The sequence below is a fragment of the Crocodylus porosus genome, unplaced genomic scaffold (assembly GCF_001723895.1).
Source record: "Crocodylus porosus isolate Cpor-Errol unplaced genomic scaffold, CroPor_comp1, whole genome shotgun sequence".
NCBI lineage: Eukaryota > Metazoa > Chordata > Crocodylia > Crocodylidae > Crocodylus > Crocodylus porosus.
In genome coordinates, this window is record NW_017728947.1 from 9,215,005 (window position 1) to 9,231,689 (window position 16,685).

At 42.1% G+C, this 16,685-nt stretch overlaps 1 protein-coding gene across 4 annotated transcripts in view; it reads left to right on the forward strand.

Annotated features, from left to right (window-relative positions):
* Positions 1–16,685, forward strand: part of ABCC8 (ATP binding cassette subfamily C member 8) — a 147,904-nt gene that overhangs the window by 66,327 nt on the left and 64,892 nt on the right. For 3 of the 4 annotated variants that reach the window (XM_019552028.1, XM_019552029.1, XM_019552032.1), the window contains 6 exons: positions 1,711–1,751; positions 5,551–5,699; positions 10,891–10,996; positions 11,220–11,330; positions 14,300–14,375; positions 14,466–14,571. In XM_019552028.1, the coding sequence (XP_019407573.1) occupies positions 1,711–1,751; positions 5,551–5,699; positions 10,891–10,996; positions 11,220–11,330; positions 14,300–14,375; positions 14,466–14,571 (589 nt within the window). The remainder of the gene's footprint in view (positions 1–1,710; positions 1,752–5,550; positions 5,700–10,890; positions 10,997–11,219; positions 11,331–14,299; positions 14,376–14,465; positions 14,572–16,685) is intronic. The other variant, XM_019552031.1, reaches the window with a different exon arrangement.

The following is a 16,685-nucleotide window of genomic DNA, read 5'->3' on the forward strand; positions in this document are numbered from 1 at the left end:
CCCCCGACCCCTTACTCACCAGCACTGGAGCCCTGGTGCTGAACATGTGGCCTGGCCTGCCATGTGTTTCAGCACCAGGACAAGGGGCCAACCACAGAGTTGCTCCGGCAGCCAAAGCATCTCCGCAGAGGACCCAGCCTCTGGTTGCCTCAGAACATGGTCTGCGATCGTGCCCTGCTCCGCTTTTTTTAGTTTTCAGTTTATTTAGATCCCTGAATATCCAGGAAGTCTAATTTTCTCCCTGTACTGAATATTTTTTGTTCCCGCACGTGCCTCTTGCCCCGCCTCAAAGTGGTTTGAGGCGGGGCAAGAGGCACATGCACGCTCGTCTGGACACGCCCATTGAGTTCAAACAACTAACCAAAGGTTGCAGTGGAAGTCTACGATAGAACTACGATGGAACCCGAATCTTATGCGGTTTAGGTCACTATCTTAAGGACAAAACTTTACTTTCTCTCTTAGTGGGCATATCTACATGTACATTTAGGCATGCCTAAATTGAATGTGCATTAGCTTATTAGGAGCACATCTACATGTGCACGCATTAAAAGTGCATTAACACCATGTGCGTGGACTGATGTGAGACTAACAGTTAGTCCCAAGTTTGTCCATACACAGCATTAATGCGCCTTAACACGTTTACACGTGCTTTTGCAGGTATCAAATTTAGGCATGAATAGCCTAAGATTGCCATTTTTAAGGCTCGTTAAAGGTGCACACATGTAAACACGCAACCTTAATGCACCTTATATTGGGCTAAAGTGCCTTAAGTTGGCATTTGTAGATACACCCAGTTTGGAAGAGAAAAAAAACAATAATCGGAGATCTGCAGGATTTGGGTCTGTTGCCTCTAAATTCCTTAACTGTAACACCAATAATTTCCCATTCTTTGAGGCTGCAAACCCTACCTCTTCTAAGAAGTGATTGAAAGGAGACCCCATTACAAAAACCTTTCACCCTTTTCCTCTTTCCTTTATTATTTTCCACCAAATAATCGCCAACAATAAGCTGCCAGTTGACTCTGGTCTTAGACTGCAATTTTTACTGTAGTTTTGTACTTTTCATGGCAGTCATTATTTGAAATGTTACTGAGCTGAGGACATGCCAGTTGTGGTATAAATGCAATCAACTGCACCAAAGCAGTACCAGTAAAAGCAGACATTGCACTGCTTTCTGGCAGTGAAATGCAATGTATAATCCAATTATATATTCCCACAGTGATTTGATGGATGTTGAGTATGTCTGTACAAGCTGCTGACTGCAGTAGCCCAGTTTTAGTGCACAGTAGCATTGTGTGGCAAAAACCATGACACGACCCTACTGCGCTATAGTATTAAGCTACTGCACAGTAGCATCACAAAAAAGGCACTCACTGGCACTACTGAACAGTAACTCAGGTTACTGAGCATTTATTTAGTACTTGTTTATATGAACACTAAATAAATGCACAGACTGTGCATTAGTGCCCTGTGTAAGCATGCCTGCTGTGTATTTTAATAATTCTGTGTATAAACTAAATTAGCAGCCACTATATTTCTACTTAAGTAAAATAAACCTTGATAAGTGTATTTTTTTTTCCTATTCTAAGCATAGAAAATACCATGGAAAAATTCAATAATAGCATATATTATCATGTGTTATACTGAAACTATATTTGATCACTGTTAATTTTAGTTATGTCTAAATACCGTTGCTGGTTTTCCTTCACAGTTTTTATGAATGCAGCGATACCAATTGCAGCTGTACTTACAGTAAGTATTAACTTTTTTTTTAATAGAAATAGATTACATTCTACTTCTGCCCCATTTTTAAGCAGTGATTAGTGAATTCCAAACTAAGTTGTTGCAAATAAAGCAGCAGTAAAAAAACAGAAATACCAGATTTTTCTTGTGGTAGTGCTGGAGTGTTAGAGCAATGTTGACCTGTGGAAGTCCAGGCAAGGATTTATTTTATTGGGCCAATGTAAAACAAGACAAATCAGGTTTGAGAGAGATTTAGACAAGCTTTCTGGTGTCTGAAGAAGGGTGCCTTGTACATGAAAGCTTGTCTAAATGGCTTCCAACCCTGATTCCTTTGTTTTCTTCTAATTTAAAAAGGAATATGTAAGGTGGGGGTTGGCAATATCTTGCAGTGAGGGGCTGCTTTGACAGACCCTAGGTTTGAGAGTGGGCAACTTGGAAGCAACCCACATCATTGGAGCCGGATCCAGAGCCACAGTCACTATCGCTGCTTCTGAACTCCTGACTTGATTAACTGAGCCTGCTAGAGTGTAGCAATTGCTGCACTCCAGCAGCCTCTTGCATCTTGTGGATCAGCATCCCTGCACTTAAAAAGGACAGCAGAGACTCTTGAACTAAAGCTCATTGAACGCCGCCATTTTTAAGCACTGTGATGCTGATGCATGAGACATGGTGGTGCTTTAATTAGAACGGCTCTTGAAGCCACTCTAGTCAAAGTGCTGCCTTCCTGCTCTGGGAACATGTGTAAAAGTGCCCTTAATGTGCATTAAAGGTAATGCACATTAAAGCACACATATAGACACACCCCACTATCCCTATCTTGATACCACCAATGGAGCTGAATGGGTGCTACTACAATGGTGAGAAATTTTAAGCTTAACATAAACCAGGACTAAGAAAGAGAAAGTCCTTAATAATTTGCAGCTGAAGGAAGGAATAAATACTGAGCTAATATAATAACTGCAGGGAAACAGAACAGTGGAGTTTGTAAAAGAGTGGATTCAAAGTCACGTAAAGACCTCAGAATATGGTTTGCTATATTTGTGATTGGATGTGAAAGGGATGCAAAGAGCCTCCCCAATTTTTTCATCCAAACATGCTTGTAGCCCTGTGCTCAGGACACTGGGACTGTCCTTTCTTGGGATAGGGAATAATCCCTGCTCCAAATTCTTGATGAAAGGCTCTGAGAGGGATTGTACTTTTGGGACATAATCCCTCTTTTAGCTCATAAGGAAGTGGGGCAGGTTCAAACTATCCTTCTGTGGGTGGAAACAAACATCACCTCTGATGGCATCACAGAGTGAAAGCAAACAAATATCTGTACCTTCTGTCACATCACAAATACTCATATTTGTGGCTGTGACAGAAAATAGTAATAAATTGGGCTGCTTTATTGTGGTCCACATCCATTTGTTTATGGCAGGAGAGCACTGACTGCCCATGGTGAAGTGTGAAGCTGCTCATGGTCTCCACCACTCCAAGGGAAGGTTTCTGCCAGCTTGAGGGGCCTGGTCTTGCATATCCCAGGAATTCCTGGGTAGGATTGGACCCCTCAAGCCTGGGGAGCGCCTCCCTTGCTTTCCCTACTTACCCACATGCCTCCCCTCCAGGGATGTGCCTGTGTAAGTTGGGAAAGTTGGAAATTTGGGGGGCATGTCTGCAAGTGGCGGTTCCCTACTTGCAGACACATGCCGAAGTCAGCAGTGATACTCACAGGGAAATCCCTCTGCAGGAGATTTCCTTATGTGCACCTGCATGTGCAGAGAGGGGAACTCCCATAGGCAGGCCCCTTTTCAGAGGGATTTCGGCATGGTCCCAAGCCTGGGGTAGGATTTCCTCTGACATGCCTGCAAGGGTGGAGGTGGGAACCCTATGGGAGCTCCTGCATCTGTGCTTGCAGGCCCCTTTTCCCAACATGAGGATGCAGCATCCAGGGAGATGAGATCAACTGTGCTGCACCAGATATCACAGCACAGCAGATCACACTCCACCTATGATGACTGTTTCCAGTAACAGGCACCTGTGGCTAAATGCTGTGATCTTTTAGTGTCCCTCAGGTGATTGCAAAGACATTGCTGGCTAATGGATGAATGGAATTACAGCTCCTAAGACTAAAAGATATATCTTCTTGTGTAAATGCTTTATGTTTAACTCATTTTAACACATGTGTAATGACTGCCTGGAGGAGTGCTGCTATCCTTGGTTGTACAGCCAGTCCTCAGACTTACGACACAACTGGTTCCTGAAGACCACGTCGTAAGTCGAAACGTGACTTGAAACTGATTTTCCCATAGGAATCAATGTTATAACTGGGGGATTGGTTCCTGGATCAAGGCCCAATACCCTATTTTCACCTAAAATAACCCACAATTTTGTACTCAATCAATTATAGACGAGTAATATAGCGACATTCATGTATTTATATTGTAAATAGCAATCATGTTGATTTGGAAGGACTTCTTTGAGGAGTCTTGGCTTCAGGTTTTTCTAGAGTCTTGTCTGGTTTCTTAAAGAAAGTGTCCAAGGAAGTTTGAACAGAAGTTCTCCAGGGAGATGGGAGACGCAGCGAACTTGTTCGCTGGGATGGCATCACATCAGATCAAGTATTGTAAAGTTGAAACTGATGTCAGAAAGTTGAAACAGGGTGTCAATTTATAAACATTGTAAGTGCAAAACATTGGAACTCGAAACATTGTAAGTCAAGGACTGCTTTGTGATGGAGCAGCTTCAGTGCTCCATCACTTTAACGGCTGGAGCAGGCAGCCACCAGGTGGCTGATTGTGGTGGCCATTTTCAGACATCATCCAGAAAGGCAGCAGTTAGGGTTGAGCAGCCAGGGAAGCAACATCAGGCTGAGTTGCTCTTGGAACATCTGGAGGTAAGGGTAGGAACTGTGAGGAAGTCTTGGAGGCTCCTGGTCTTAGGCATGACCTGAAACTGCACCTTGCCGGGGAAGGGTGGCTGGGTAGAGCTGCCTGTGGTATCATCTGGGTATCTCCCCAGAAATGCCTGGCCAGTTACCTCCCTGGTGAAAGGTGTGGAGGGGTGCCTAAAAACTCCAGCCCCCACATCCCTGGTGGGTTCAGTCTGTACAGGGGGAGCCCAGGCTCATGGGGGTCCTGAAGCAGGGCCCAGGTTGGGGGAGGGACCTGGAATAGTGCCCAGGCTCATCGTGGGTCCTGTGCTCACAGAAACCCCAAGAGGGGGCCAGGCACAGCTGTGGCCATCTGAGCCTCACAGGGTGCAATACCCTAGGATAGAGGGTCAGGTAGGGCTATGGCCACTTAAGCTGGATGGGGTGGCAGACCTCAGTGGAGCCTCAGTGAGGGGGTGGTGTGGGGGTGTAAGACCCTAGGGCCAGGCATGGCTGTGGCCACCCGAGCTCCAAGGGGTGTATGACCCCAGTAGAGCCCAGTGAGGGGGCCAAGGGCTTGGAGCCCAGTATGTGTTTGTTTGCTTGTATGTGTTTGTGTGCAAACCTCTGGTGGAAACATCTGCGAGGCATGAGACACGTAAGGGGTGGTTGGAGCATGTAAACAACCATTACAACTGAGGCATTCGAAGGGCAGCCTGCCACCTGTTTAACATACTAATTATTTAACAACAAGGTGTGGCAAGCGAGCCAGGCAGGCAGTTTGCTCAGAGACAAGGGTGTGCCAGAGCCAACGTTGGGTCTGGAAGGCGCCCTTGTCACATGTCTGTACTGTGTTCCCTAATTATAAATAAGGTTGCTATTGCAGTAATTGGAAAGGTGAACTATGTTGTCTGTTTTCTTAAGACTGAGGCCTGTCTGTCATCATTGTCTCTATAGACATTTGTGGTCCATGCCCACCTGACTAAAGATGATGATGAGTTCTCTCCACAAGTGGCCTTTGCTTCACTCTCCCTCTTTCACATTCTTGTCACTCCCTTGTTCCTGCTGTCCAGTGTGGTTAGATCTACGGTCAAAGCATTAGTCAGGTAAGAAGTGTTGAATGAACTGCCCCCTGACCTTACCTTTATTGTTTAGTCCCAAAATGTACACTTCAGAACTAATGCTGTGATTATTCCTTGCCATTAGTTATAAACTTCTTTCCAAACTCTTGCCTTAAATGTTGTCTCTTGCTGTACTATCTCTGCATCAGCATCTCAGATGGTGAGAAAGGGCACGGCTCCACTGATGTTTTTTGTTAACTGAACTTAATGGAGTGATACTAATCAGCCTGCCACTGTATCCATTTTCACAGCAGAAAATTTGGGCTTGTGCATTTTGACCCTTGTTTTAACTCACTGGTGGTGAAACTGCAAGTATACATTTTTATCTGCTAATAAACTGCCATCATTGTCCTTGGGAAAGATTTTGTTGTATAAAATGAATAGCAAGATGGTGTTACAATGTATTCTGTGCTGCACTCTGAGAGTGTGCATAAGTAAGTATGCTTGCTTGTAGACAAAAACGTAAGATGAAATGAAAGCTCACCAAAGGTGCTTTTTTGTTGTTGTGTAGTTTAGTTTTTTTAAGCAGTCATACATTCCCCTCCATCATAAAATTTTTTGAAAGTGAAAAAATGATCAGTACATGGGCTTCACTGTGTATCACTTGGGCTGTGTTGCCCCCTCTCCCCCACATTCCTATGGCTAAGTTAACTGGCAAATTAGGTTTTTAACAGAGACTGCTATATAATAGAAAACTAAAAATATACTGTCCAAGTCAAGGGGGGGTGGGAACTAATGAATAAATTTTCAGTCTGAACCAACTGAACTTCCTTTTCATAATGAATGTGCTAAGTAAGTATACAACAATAATACGAATAGATTAATGTTTGGTGCTTAGTCTGACAAAACTCCCATTCATTTTAATGAGCAATTTGTCTGAATAAGGACACCATGTTTATCTCAGTAATTTGTCTACAAAACACTTTGCAAACAGTAACTAATACATATAGTTTTACCTCCTTATATAATTATGTATGGTTGTCTAAATCCTCATGTAAACTGTCAGCCAGACTTTGGTCTGTGCTTCATCCACTTTGTGCCACTCTGGCCATACACAAGGGATGCATACACAAGGGATCTGGGCATGCTTCCAGTGTGTATAGTAAATGTAGTCAAACCTATTCCTACCCCTTTCTAGAGCTGGTAGAATAGAAGGGCTGGAAGATGGTGCTCTCTGGCCAACATAGTAGCCCCTAGAGGACCATTACTGGTTGGTTGGCTGGGGTTGTGGCTAATTATTCATAGGTTTATGGAAAATAGCCTTTGCAGCCTGTCACCCTATCACCTGCATGTAGCACTTATTTGGACACAGTGTAAGGATTCGGTTGTAACATTTTTCATGATTTGTAGCGTTGACTGCGGAGTCCATTTATGCATAGCTTGTTCAAAGATGGCTACTACTAGTTACAGCCAGCCTTATGCTGTTCTTGTTAGTGGTCCCTTGTGCTATTAAGTGGTTTTCTTCTTGCAACCAATTTGTGGTCTGCCTGTTTGCAATGTAGACAGGACTACCTGGCTCACACTGTGTAACCAGGTGGGCAGGTCCTCTTCCTTCCTAGTTGCCTGGGTAGGAGAACAGCTCAGAATGCACTGTTTTGTATTGGGCCCTTTTGCTTGATGAAGTGTCGTCAGAGGATGGCCTAGATATTTTCAACCCATACACATGCATGCATGGTTAGGTATCAAAGTAGATGAGGATGCATAAATATAATTGGTACAAGTCTGACATTGTGCCAAGAGGGCATATCTCAACTGAGGGTTTTTTTAATTGTGACCTGCTGTTTCACCTGCCTGATAATGAATGGCTAATCAATCAAGTGAGGCAGAATAAGTTCCAGAAATTGGAGCAGCCCAGAAGGAATACTAACTGGGTGATGTGGCTTTGCACACTTGTCATTTTGCAATTCTTGGCTTGTTAATGTTACCCAGAACATTTAATACAGGAAGATGTATGGGACAGTATATCCTCACAGAGAAACTTGTCGACATCTTTAATTCTTCAGGTAGTGTCCACATGCAAAGCAACAGAGTGGATAGTCATTGACATTGTCAAAGCGAATGGCCGTTACATTTTTACTAGTTTTAGCCCAGATAAAAAAGAGCTTCATTTGTGAAAAGAACCAAAATGAGCCTTTGTTCCAAGTATGACCCCAAAACCTCCCAGGTTCTATGGCCACAGACTCTGGAAAATAAATTACCCTCCAGAGAAGGAGGATCACTAGGAAGGTGATAAATTCAGAAGGATCTTTTGGAAGGTATTTTAATCTGAGTGGTGCTAGTGATATAAAAATAAAACCAAGCAGCTGATTGATTTACTTCTTAAAGGTGAAGACTTCAAGGGCAAAGGATGTAGTATACATTTTTCTCTTCAGTGAAGGGAGGGTGTCTAGTAGCAAGCAAGAGGATTTGATTTTGGAGTGGTATTCATATGAAACCACTTATGTATTCAGCTTTGTAAATAACAACTGTAGTCTAATCAGTGTTTCCATTCTGATGGTTTAAAATAAGATCCCTAGTAGAGATAACCAGAAGCCTAGAAACTATCGAGTTCACCTTGTGAAACTGCTGTGTCCATCAGAGCTCTGCAACACATATTTATTTAAGTCTAGAATGGCATTTTAACTCTATTGCCTCTTGGGATGTGAGTCATCATCTTAACAAAGCATTTTCTCACAATATTGAGTTGTCATGTTTGCACAGCATGCACAACAACATCCTAGGACAAGTAGAATAGTTTAAGAGCTTAAGAGCTTCTTAAGAGCTTCAAGAGCTTGTAGTGTCTTGGCAACAAGAAGAGTTTCCTTGTGCTCTGAGGAAACCACTAACATTCAGTGTACCGCATCTTGATGCAAATTTTGAGGGGCCTGATTATAACAGTTGTATGGGACTATGGCAGGGAAGAGGAACCTGGATGCATCCTTTACCTACTTTTACTAGTGCAGCTGAACAAGACCCTTTCATATCTGAAGACCCATTTTTCACAGGAGCACTGGAACTGCAGGCCCCAAAGGTGTCAGGGAGAAGGCTAGCCCATACTCCTTACTTGGCCCCACTGCATCAGTCTTCCGAGCCAGCCAACCTTGCTAAGGAAGCAGGCAGCATTATTTTAAAGGCTGATATAGCCAAATGAGTTCCTCTGCCTACCAGGTGACCTTAAGAAGGGTTATGCTTAATCTCTCCTTGACTTTTCCTCAGAGAATGAGAGTGAAGTTCCACCCTGGCCTCTACTCATAACGGTCTACAGTCTGACCCATCAGAAACAGAAATTTTCCACTAGATAATTTAGTACACCCAATGTGAAAGACAGGCTGTTTTTTCTAGTATATTATCCAACCTATACACAAAGGTCTCTCGTGACATGTCTCCCATCTCCTCCCTTGCTCTGATAGACCTCCCCCTTGAGAAACTTTTCCTGTATTAATAGCTACGGCCTAAATCCTTTTGCCCCACGTTAGATTGTTAGTCTCCCTTTTTAGGTTTTGAATTCTTTAGATGTGTGTCTATTTCTGGGCCAGATTTAATCCCTGGCAGACCCTGGCACAGGGCGTGTGACAACGGGAAAGTTCCATGGTACAAATAAGCGCTGGTCCAAGTACCCCACGACCATGTCTTAACTGGGGACAGAGCAGGCAATGCTGATCATGTGAGAATATGTCCAAGGCAACATCCGTGCTTAAATGATTTTTAGTCAAATTTAGTAACAACCTTATTAGAAAGAGTGACCTTAATATCACCTTTACACAAAAATCATCCCCTTCTGTAATGTTAATGGGTCTTCTCATGCAAGAGCTCTAAGATTCTTAAAGGGAACTAAGCTTCTGTCTGAAGAGAACTCCCCTGTAGAACAGACTAAACTGGAAATACTCCCTGCATTCCCTACCTGGCATTCCCTTAGTCATACTGGCCCACCGAGGTATAGTTTGTATCTTTCTATAGCTATGGTTCTCAACCTTTCTAGACTCAAGGTGCCCCTTGGAAAATGTCAGCTCTTAGCTTTCACTCATTTTTTGACTGAAAAAATAATAGAGCAAGTATCCTGTTACAAGGAACTCAAAAAACCACAATAAGTTGGAATGTTTTTGACATTATGGATTCCTATTTGAAATCTCTGGGTTTATCTTGTGAATGATACGTAGGTGTTTGCACACCTAACCATACTAATATTTTGTGGCAGCCTGCAACACAGTACCCCAGGGCGCTATAGCACCCTGGTGAGAAGCACTGCCCTATACCAATACGGTGCAGTCAGCTTATTTTCCTATAACCTGCTGCCATTTAATAGAGGTATAAGTATTTAACTCTGCTCCTCAAGTATGGTCATCCTGTTAGTGCCTGCCATTTGGATACTTTCAATTTGTTGTGCCTATTTCATACTGAGTTGTGCAGGGCCAAACGTTTTATTCTACCGAATTGATTTGCCTGTTACCTCCAGAGATTACATGGATACTTTAAGAACGTGCTCACGTGCAAAACTAGCATCAAGGGCTGTTAAATGAGAAGGTAATAGCATTCTACCAAATTAAATGTTAACTGTTTGGGGTGTACTTTGTATTTCTCTGGTGCTGGCCTATAGGATGGGTTCCTTTTATAATTTCATTTGTTCATTAGTTCTGCCTCTTTAAACACACTCAACCTTACTGCCACTCCACAGATTACAGTGACTAAATTCATCCCTAAAGCAGATACATTGGATGAATTTGGCCCACTGAAAATAGAAATGACTCCCTCAAGACCCTAATGCCTTGTCAGTTTGTTCATTAGGACTAATTATGTGGTACTTTAAATGACATTAATATTTTTGTTTCTTTCTAGGGCTTCAAATTGAGCCATGAGTAGTGTTAATTGCTATGCCCTTGTTATACCTGAAGAAGTATTTTATCATAATTTCTCTGTACTACACATTGAAGGTGTAGGAAGAGGAAGGGAACCAAGAAGTATCTAAAATAACAGTTAAAAAAGCCCTAACCATAGAAAAGAAAAGTGCACCTTTTTCAGTTTTATGGTGCAAGAATCTCTTGCTCTTATAGGGATCTGTGCCAAAAAGGAAGCAAGCTTAAACTACCCAGCAGACTGAACTGCTGAGACACTGCAGTGGGTATCCTCAATCTAATGAACATTGCCCTCAGCATAACAAACTAATTTTGCATTCAGCCTCATCCCTTTTCTTTCCTTTCAGTGTGCAGAAGTTGAGCGAATTTTTGGCAAGTGAAGAAATTGGAGAAGAACATGATAAATGTTCAGAACAAAGAAATGCAGGCAATCACAGCAAATACCAGGCAGTTGTAAGTAGGAAATGTTCATCTGTACACCAAGTGACTGGACCAATTTGTCCCCATTGTAAATTTTTTACACTCCAGATCACTCCAGATAACATACTGCAATAGCAAAAATCCATATTAATACCCTATATTCCATACAGATCATAACATGATTGTTTTTATTTGACACTCTCTCCTGGTCCCATCACCCATCACCATGTATTTCTGTCTTCCTGATTTTGCACAGCCCCTCAAAGTTGTTAACCGTAAGAGGCCTGCCAGAGAGGACTGGAACAATTACAGCTCTTGCATGAGAAGACCCGTTAACATCACAGAAGGGGATGATTTTTGTGTAAAGGTGATATTAAGGTCACTCTTTCTAATAATGCTGTTACTAAATTTGACTAAAAATCCTTTAAGCACCTACAGTGGGGTTCCAAGTCCAGTCTAGGGATGTCAGACATCTCATTCCACTCCAAGGAAACTAAAGCCAAAGGGTAGTTTTCCCTGTTGTTTCCTCAGGAAAATGTTCATTTTAGGAAAGGAACAGATTTCTTTTCTGAATTGTCAATGTTTTATGACTGTGTATTTACCATTTCCATTTTTTCTTGGCTGTTCCACCTTTCCAGAGTTTCTGAATAAGTAGCCCTGATCTTAGTGCAAAAATATCCAGCTTCTCCAAAGAAAGAATTAGAATTGCTGAATCAGAACTTCATTTTAAAGATTGATGTTCCTGACTTGCTATCGAAATGTCTGGCAATAGCAAATATCGATGGCTGTTGTAAAGATAGCGGTATCTGTTCAACCTGTTTTGCTATTGCATGACTGTCCCTGACACGACAAAGGATAAACGATTTTATTCCAGAGCAAAGTGTAGTCATTCAGTTGTCCATGACCATTGTCCCAGGATGAATCCTAAAAAGGTTCACAGGCAAGAAGTACTAACAGTTTATCCTGGGACCTTGCAAACTACATCTGAATGGTAGTCCTGGGATTGCATCATTGAATCCATGGCAGAAAAGTGGCAGAGTATTCATCTGCTCACTAAAACCAGACTAGAAAGGTGATGTGTATACACATCAATCCTGGGATACTTTTGTTGCAGGACAAATGTGGGCACAACTTGTCCAGGGACAAATACAATACTTTTCCTAGCCAAAGTGAGGAACATCTTTGCCAATTCATGTATTACTGATGGTACCCTGGTAGGGCAACTGATTAGCAAATTTTTAACTCTGAGAAGACCCCAGTCTTGGCTCAACTCTTGGGTAAAATGACATTGGTTAGTGTGATTTCAGATCCCATTAAAATGGAACAGACTAGCAGAGAGATAAGGAGGAAATCTGAGGGAGCCTTTATTGGAGAATAGCAGCAGGTAGTCCTGAGCCAGTACTGTCTCTGCAGCAGTAGTAGTAAAACAAGACAATAGTTGCAAGATTTCAGTTTAAGTAAGGTAGAGCCCTTCTACACATGCAGGTAAAGATGCCATGGGATCTAATGTGCATTCTGTGCAGTCATGCCTTCTGCAATGCCTCACGTGCATGGCAGGTGGCATGATTATGGGATTGCACATTAGATCTCATCTTGTCTTATTGCTGGTGCGGGGGAGCCCAATAGATATAACATGTAGTGGGGGCTATAGAAACATAAATCAAGTAACCTCTGGCTCCATTTGCTACCACATTTGTTACAGGCTGTCCCAGGACTACTGACTAACTCCTGGTGCTGCTAATTTCTCTTTTCTCTCAGAGATCTGCCTACTGTTCCTTCTCCTAGCAAGGCTTCTCCTCAAGCGAGGAGTCCTTGGTGGTTGCCTTTTATCTAGAGCAGTGATTCTCAGTCAGAGTGCCAGTGCACCCTAGGATGCCTTGAGATCCTTTCAAGAGTGCCCTGGGGTGCCACACAAAGTTAGCATTGCTTGATGTGCAAACATGATAAGTTCAGAGATAGGAATTGGATTCCACAGTGTTAAAAACATTAAGACCTGTTGGTGGTCTTCATGAGCTCTTTGTGACAGAATAATTGCTTTATTATTTTTCTCTTGTCAAAAAATGAATGAAAACTGCCTCATACCTATCCTATTGAGGGGTATCTTTTGTCTAAAAAGATTAAGAACTACTGATCTAAAGGGGGAAAAAAGGAGTCTATAAACTCTCTCTCATTTTTTCAGTTGGGTTCCCAAAAAGACAGATGTCAGTTTTAAACCTGTGGAAAATGCAAGTCAGGTTTCCAGATGCTCCAGTCTACACCTCTTCTTGACCAGGATATGCTGGACGCATCTACACGAGATGTTGATTGTGCAGTAGCTAAATAATTCTGTGCAGTAGCACATCATAGCATGGACAGTGTTAATACATTACTGCACAGTATTATTAGGCTACTGCGCAGTGGCATCACTTAAAAGACATTCGCTGGCACTGCCACACACTAACTCTGGTTATTGCATATTTATTTAGTAATTGCTTATACAAGTACTTAATAAATGCACAATGACCACTGCACAATATCGTCTCATGTAGATGCACCCGCTGAGTCAGATTCTGATGTCTCATTCATTGTTGAGAGCCCACTGGCTTCAGTGAAGTTGCTTCTGATTCTCACTGAATAAACAGGGGGAGAATCAGGTCTGATGTATCTACAGTGCTCAAAGTTTTCCTCCTCAGTTTCCAGTATATCCAGTCCAGTCTGGGGTATATGTTACTCCAGATAACGACTTAGAACAGGTGAAAGAAAAAGTATCCTGTGGACTTGCACTTAAAGTCCATTAAAGGAACATAAGGACCATAACACAAAGTAACATGAGCGTTAATAGCAGCAGCAGCACCTTTTTCCTGTGGGTGTATCCTGTGGAAGGTTCTGTCACCTCACTCTACTTGGGACTCTGACTGCAGTTATATATATAGAGTGATATTCATTGCTTTGCAGAAGGTCTGCATTAACCATCGCACATAATGCTAAAAGACTCCCATCACTTAAGGTGTGGCAGACCTTCAGGGCAAGCTACCAAATTTGGTGCAGCAAAGTTTAAAAATGTTATCATTGTTTTGCGGAAATAAACTTCTCCTTGAAGCTTTTCACCACTTTCTGTCAAGCTCCCATACTCACATAGGTGCAGAGTGCCATGCACACGAAGTGTGGCTGCCTCACGAATGTGAGGCACCAAAAGCCTCAATTTTACTGCTAATTTTGCCTCTCTGTACAGAGGCATCATCCATTCTCATACACAGACTAAGGATGCCAAAGGATGTTTCTGTGCTATGCTGAAAACAAAGGTGTGTGCTGTAGCTGTTTTTTCTATGTTTTTCATTTTTCACCGTATTGATGTAGATCACAAATGGATTTTTCACCTGGACACCCGAAGGAGCTCCAGCACTGTCCAACATCGATATCCGAATCCCTCAAGGTACAAAACCACATCACATATACAAAATGAGACATTTTTGGCAAATAACTGGCAAGTCAGACCCTCAAGTGTGCTTCTCCCCTCTCTCAGGTCAATTAACAATGATCGTAGGACAGGTGGGCTGTGGTAAGTCATCACTCTTGCTAGCAACACTTGGGGAGATGCAGAAGATTTCTGGGAACATATTCTGGAACAGGTAAATTTTCTTAAAGGTTCAAGATTACTATAAGCAATAACAGGCTAGAAATGAGCCAGATTCTAGCCTCAGAACCACATGCATAGCTTTTGTGAATTTAGTGGATTATGGGCATGTGTTTGAGGGCCAGCTGATCCCAGAAGGTCCCCTCATCTCATTAGTGGTCCCACATCCCTGAGGTTAGCGACAGATCATGAATGGGAGTGTTTTTAGGGTGCTCCTGTTTCATTCCCATCTCCCTTCTCAAGGGGCAGACAGAAATAAACAGTCCTTGTGCTTCCTCAAATATAGATTGCAATTATTTGACTTTAGTATGGGCCATACAAAGAGGAAAAAAGCTCCTGACCCCAAGACCAAGGAATAGTCATGGTTAGTCTCCTGTTTTCAAGTTTAATGTCAATTGACATAAGCTATACTAAGTTTTTGGATCTCCAGTCCTATCTCACCCTCTCCATTATCACCGGAAGTGCATGAGTGTGAAATGTTTCTCAGCTTATGAATGTTATAAGTGTAGAACTTTTTGATTGTCCAGTGTCCTGATGAATCCCTTTATATTATAATTATATGAGGTAAATCCCTTTAACAATATATCCAAAAGACTTAAATGCTTTCATTTCCAGCTGAGTTGTAAGTAAGAAGCAGACAAGCAGGTATAAAGCTGGTCCCTGCACTCTGATTGGCTAATAAGAGATTTTGGCTACTGAAGAGTAATCATACAGACCTTATGCAAATCATGCCCACACCTTCAGCTAATTAGAGTGCAAAAATTGAAATAGCTGGCTTAAACCTCTTTACAGAGGAGGTTGGTATTATTATCCCTATTTTATAGATGAGGAGACTGAAACACAAAAAGATGATTAGTTGCGTCATTTTTACAGTACTCTCCCTAAGACGGGGCAAAATCTTGGCTCAGTAACTCACATTGCAAAATAACCCTTAATTCTATCACTCCTAATTCTTTATTACCCAAGGTCATTGCAGTAGGGTCAAATGGCAGATCCTGCTGATGTGTCACTCAGAATTAGCTGAGTGTCTCTTGCTGATACTCAGGAACATTAGTCCTAAGTACAATTCCAGTCCCAAGTACAAGTTCAGCTCAGGCAAGTCATTTTCTCACCCTGTCTATTTTCCTACCAATGAAACAGAGATAGTGATACTATTTTATTATTTACCCAAGTATAGAGGATGGTTTGGAGGCTCTTGAGGAAAAAAAGTAATGTTACTGAAATAGATGAAGCTGCTAATAAGCAATGGTAACTAGTTTATTTGTCATAATGCATATTATTTGTTAATGATCCAAGAGTATTTCTGTCTCTAGGCCCCAAATAAGACTGAGGCCCAATGTGTTAGCAGTTTTACAAACTCATATTGGAGAGAGTCCCAAAAAGATTCAACAATATAAGATAAGCAAGGAAGAGAAAACAATAAATTCTGAATGGATGATAATAATTCTTGATTTGTTGGTTGATTTTGGTTGGTAACTTTAATATATACTACGGACCAAATTCTGCTCTGTTTATTTATGTAGATAAGATACTGCTCCATGTGAGTAAAGGTATCAGAATCCCGCCCTATGTGAGGGGTGTTTTACTTAAAAAATAAGGGACAGTGGGTGCGTCTACACGACGCCATGTTGCCAAAGCAACGAGCCACATCACCATAACTCGCTGCTATGACGACATATCATTGCTGGGAACAAAACATGATACTGACATTATTTCACAGTAGCTGCTAAAAATAGCTGTGCAGTGTCGGGACTGTGTAGTAACACCAGGTAAGCAAGTACTAAATGACTATGCAGTAACAACTGTGCTGTCCACCACTGGTGTAGATGCAGCCACTGTCTCCAAAGAAATCTTTCTTTCAGCTTCTATCAATATGCAGCTGAATGTTTCATCAAGTGGCACTAGAAAGGTGTTCTTTAAAGTTATTCACATGCCTAAAACTGCAGGTAACCTAGTAGTAGGTGAGCACGCTAGTAGGGAGGGAAAGATTGCAGCAAGATCTGGATAGGTTACAGGGGTGGGCTAACATAAACAGGATGTGTTTCAATACTGACAAGTGCAGGGTGCTGCACTTAGGCAGTAGAAACCAGCAGCACACTTATAGAATGG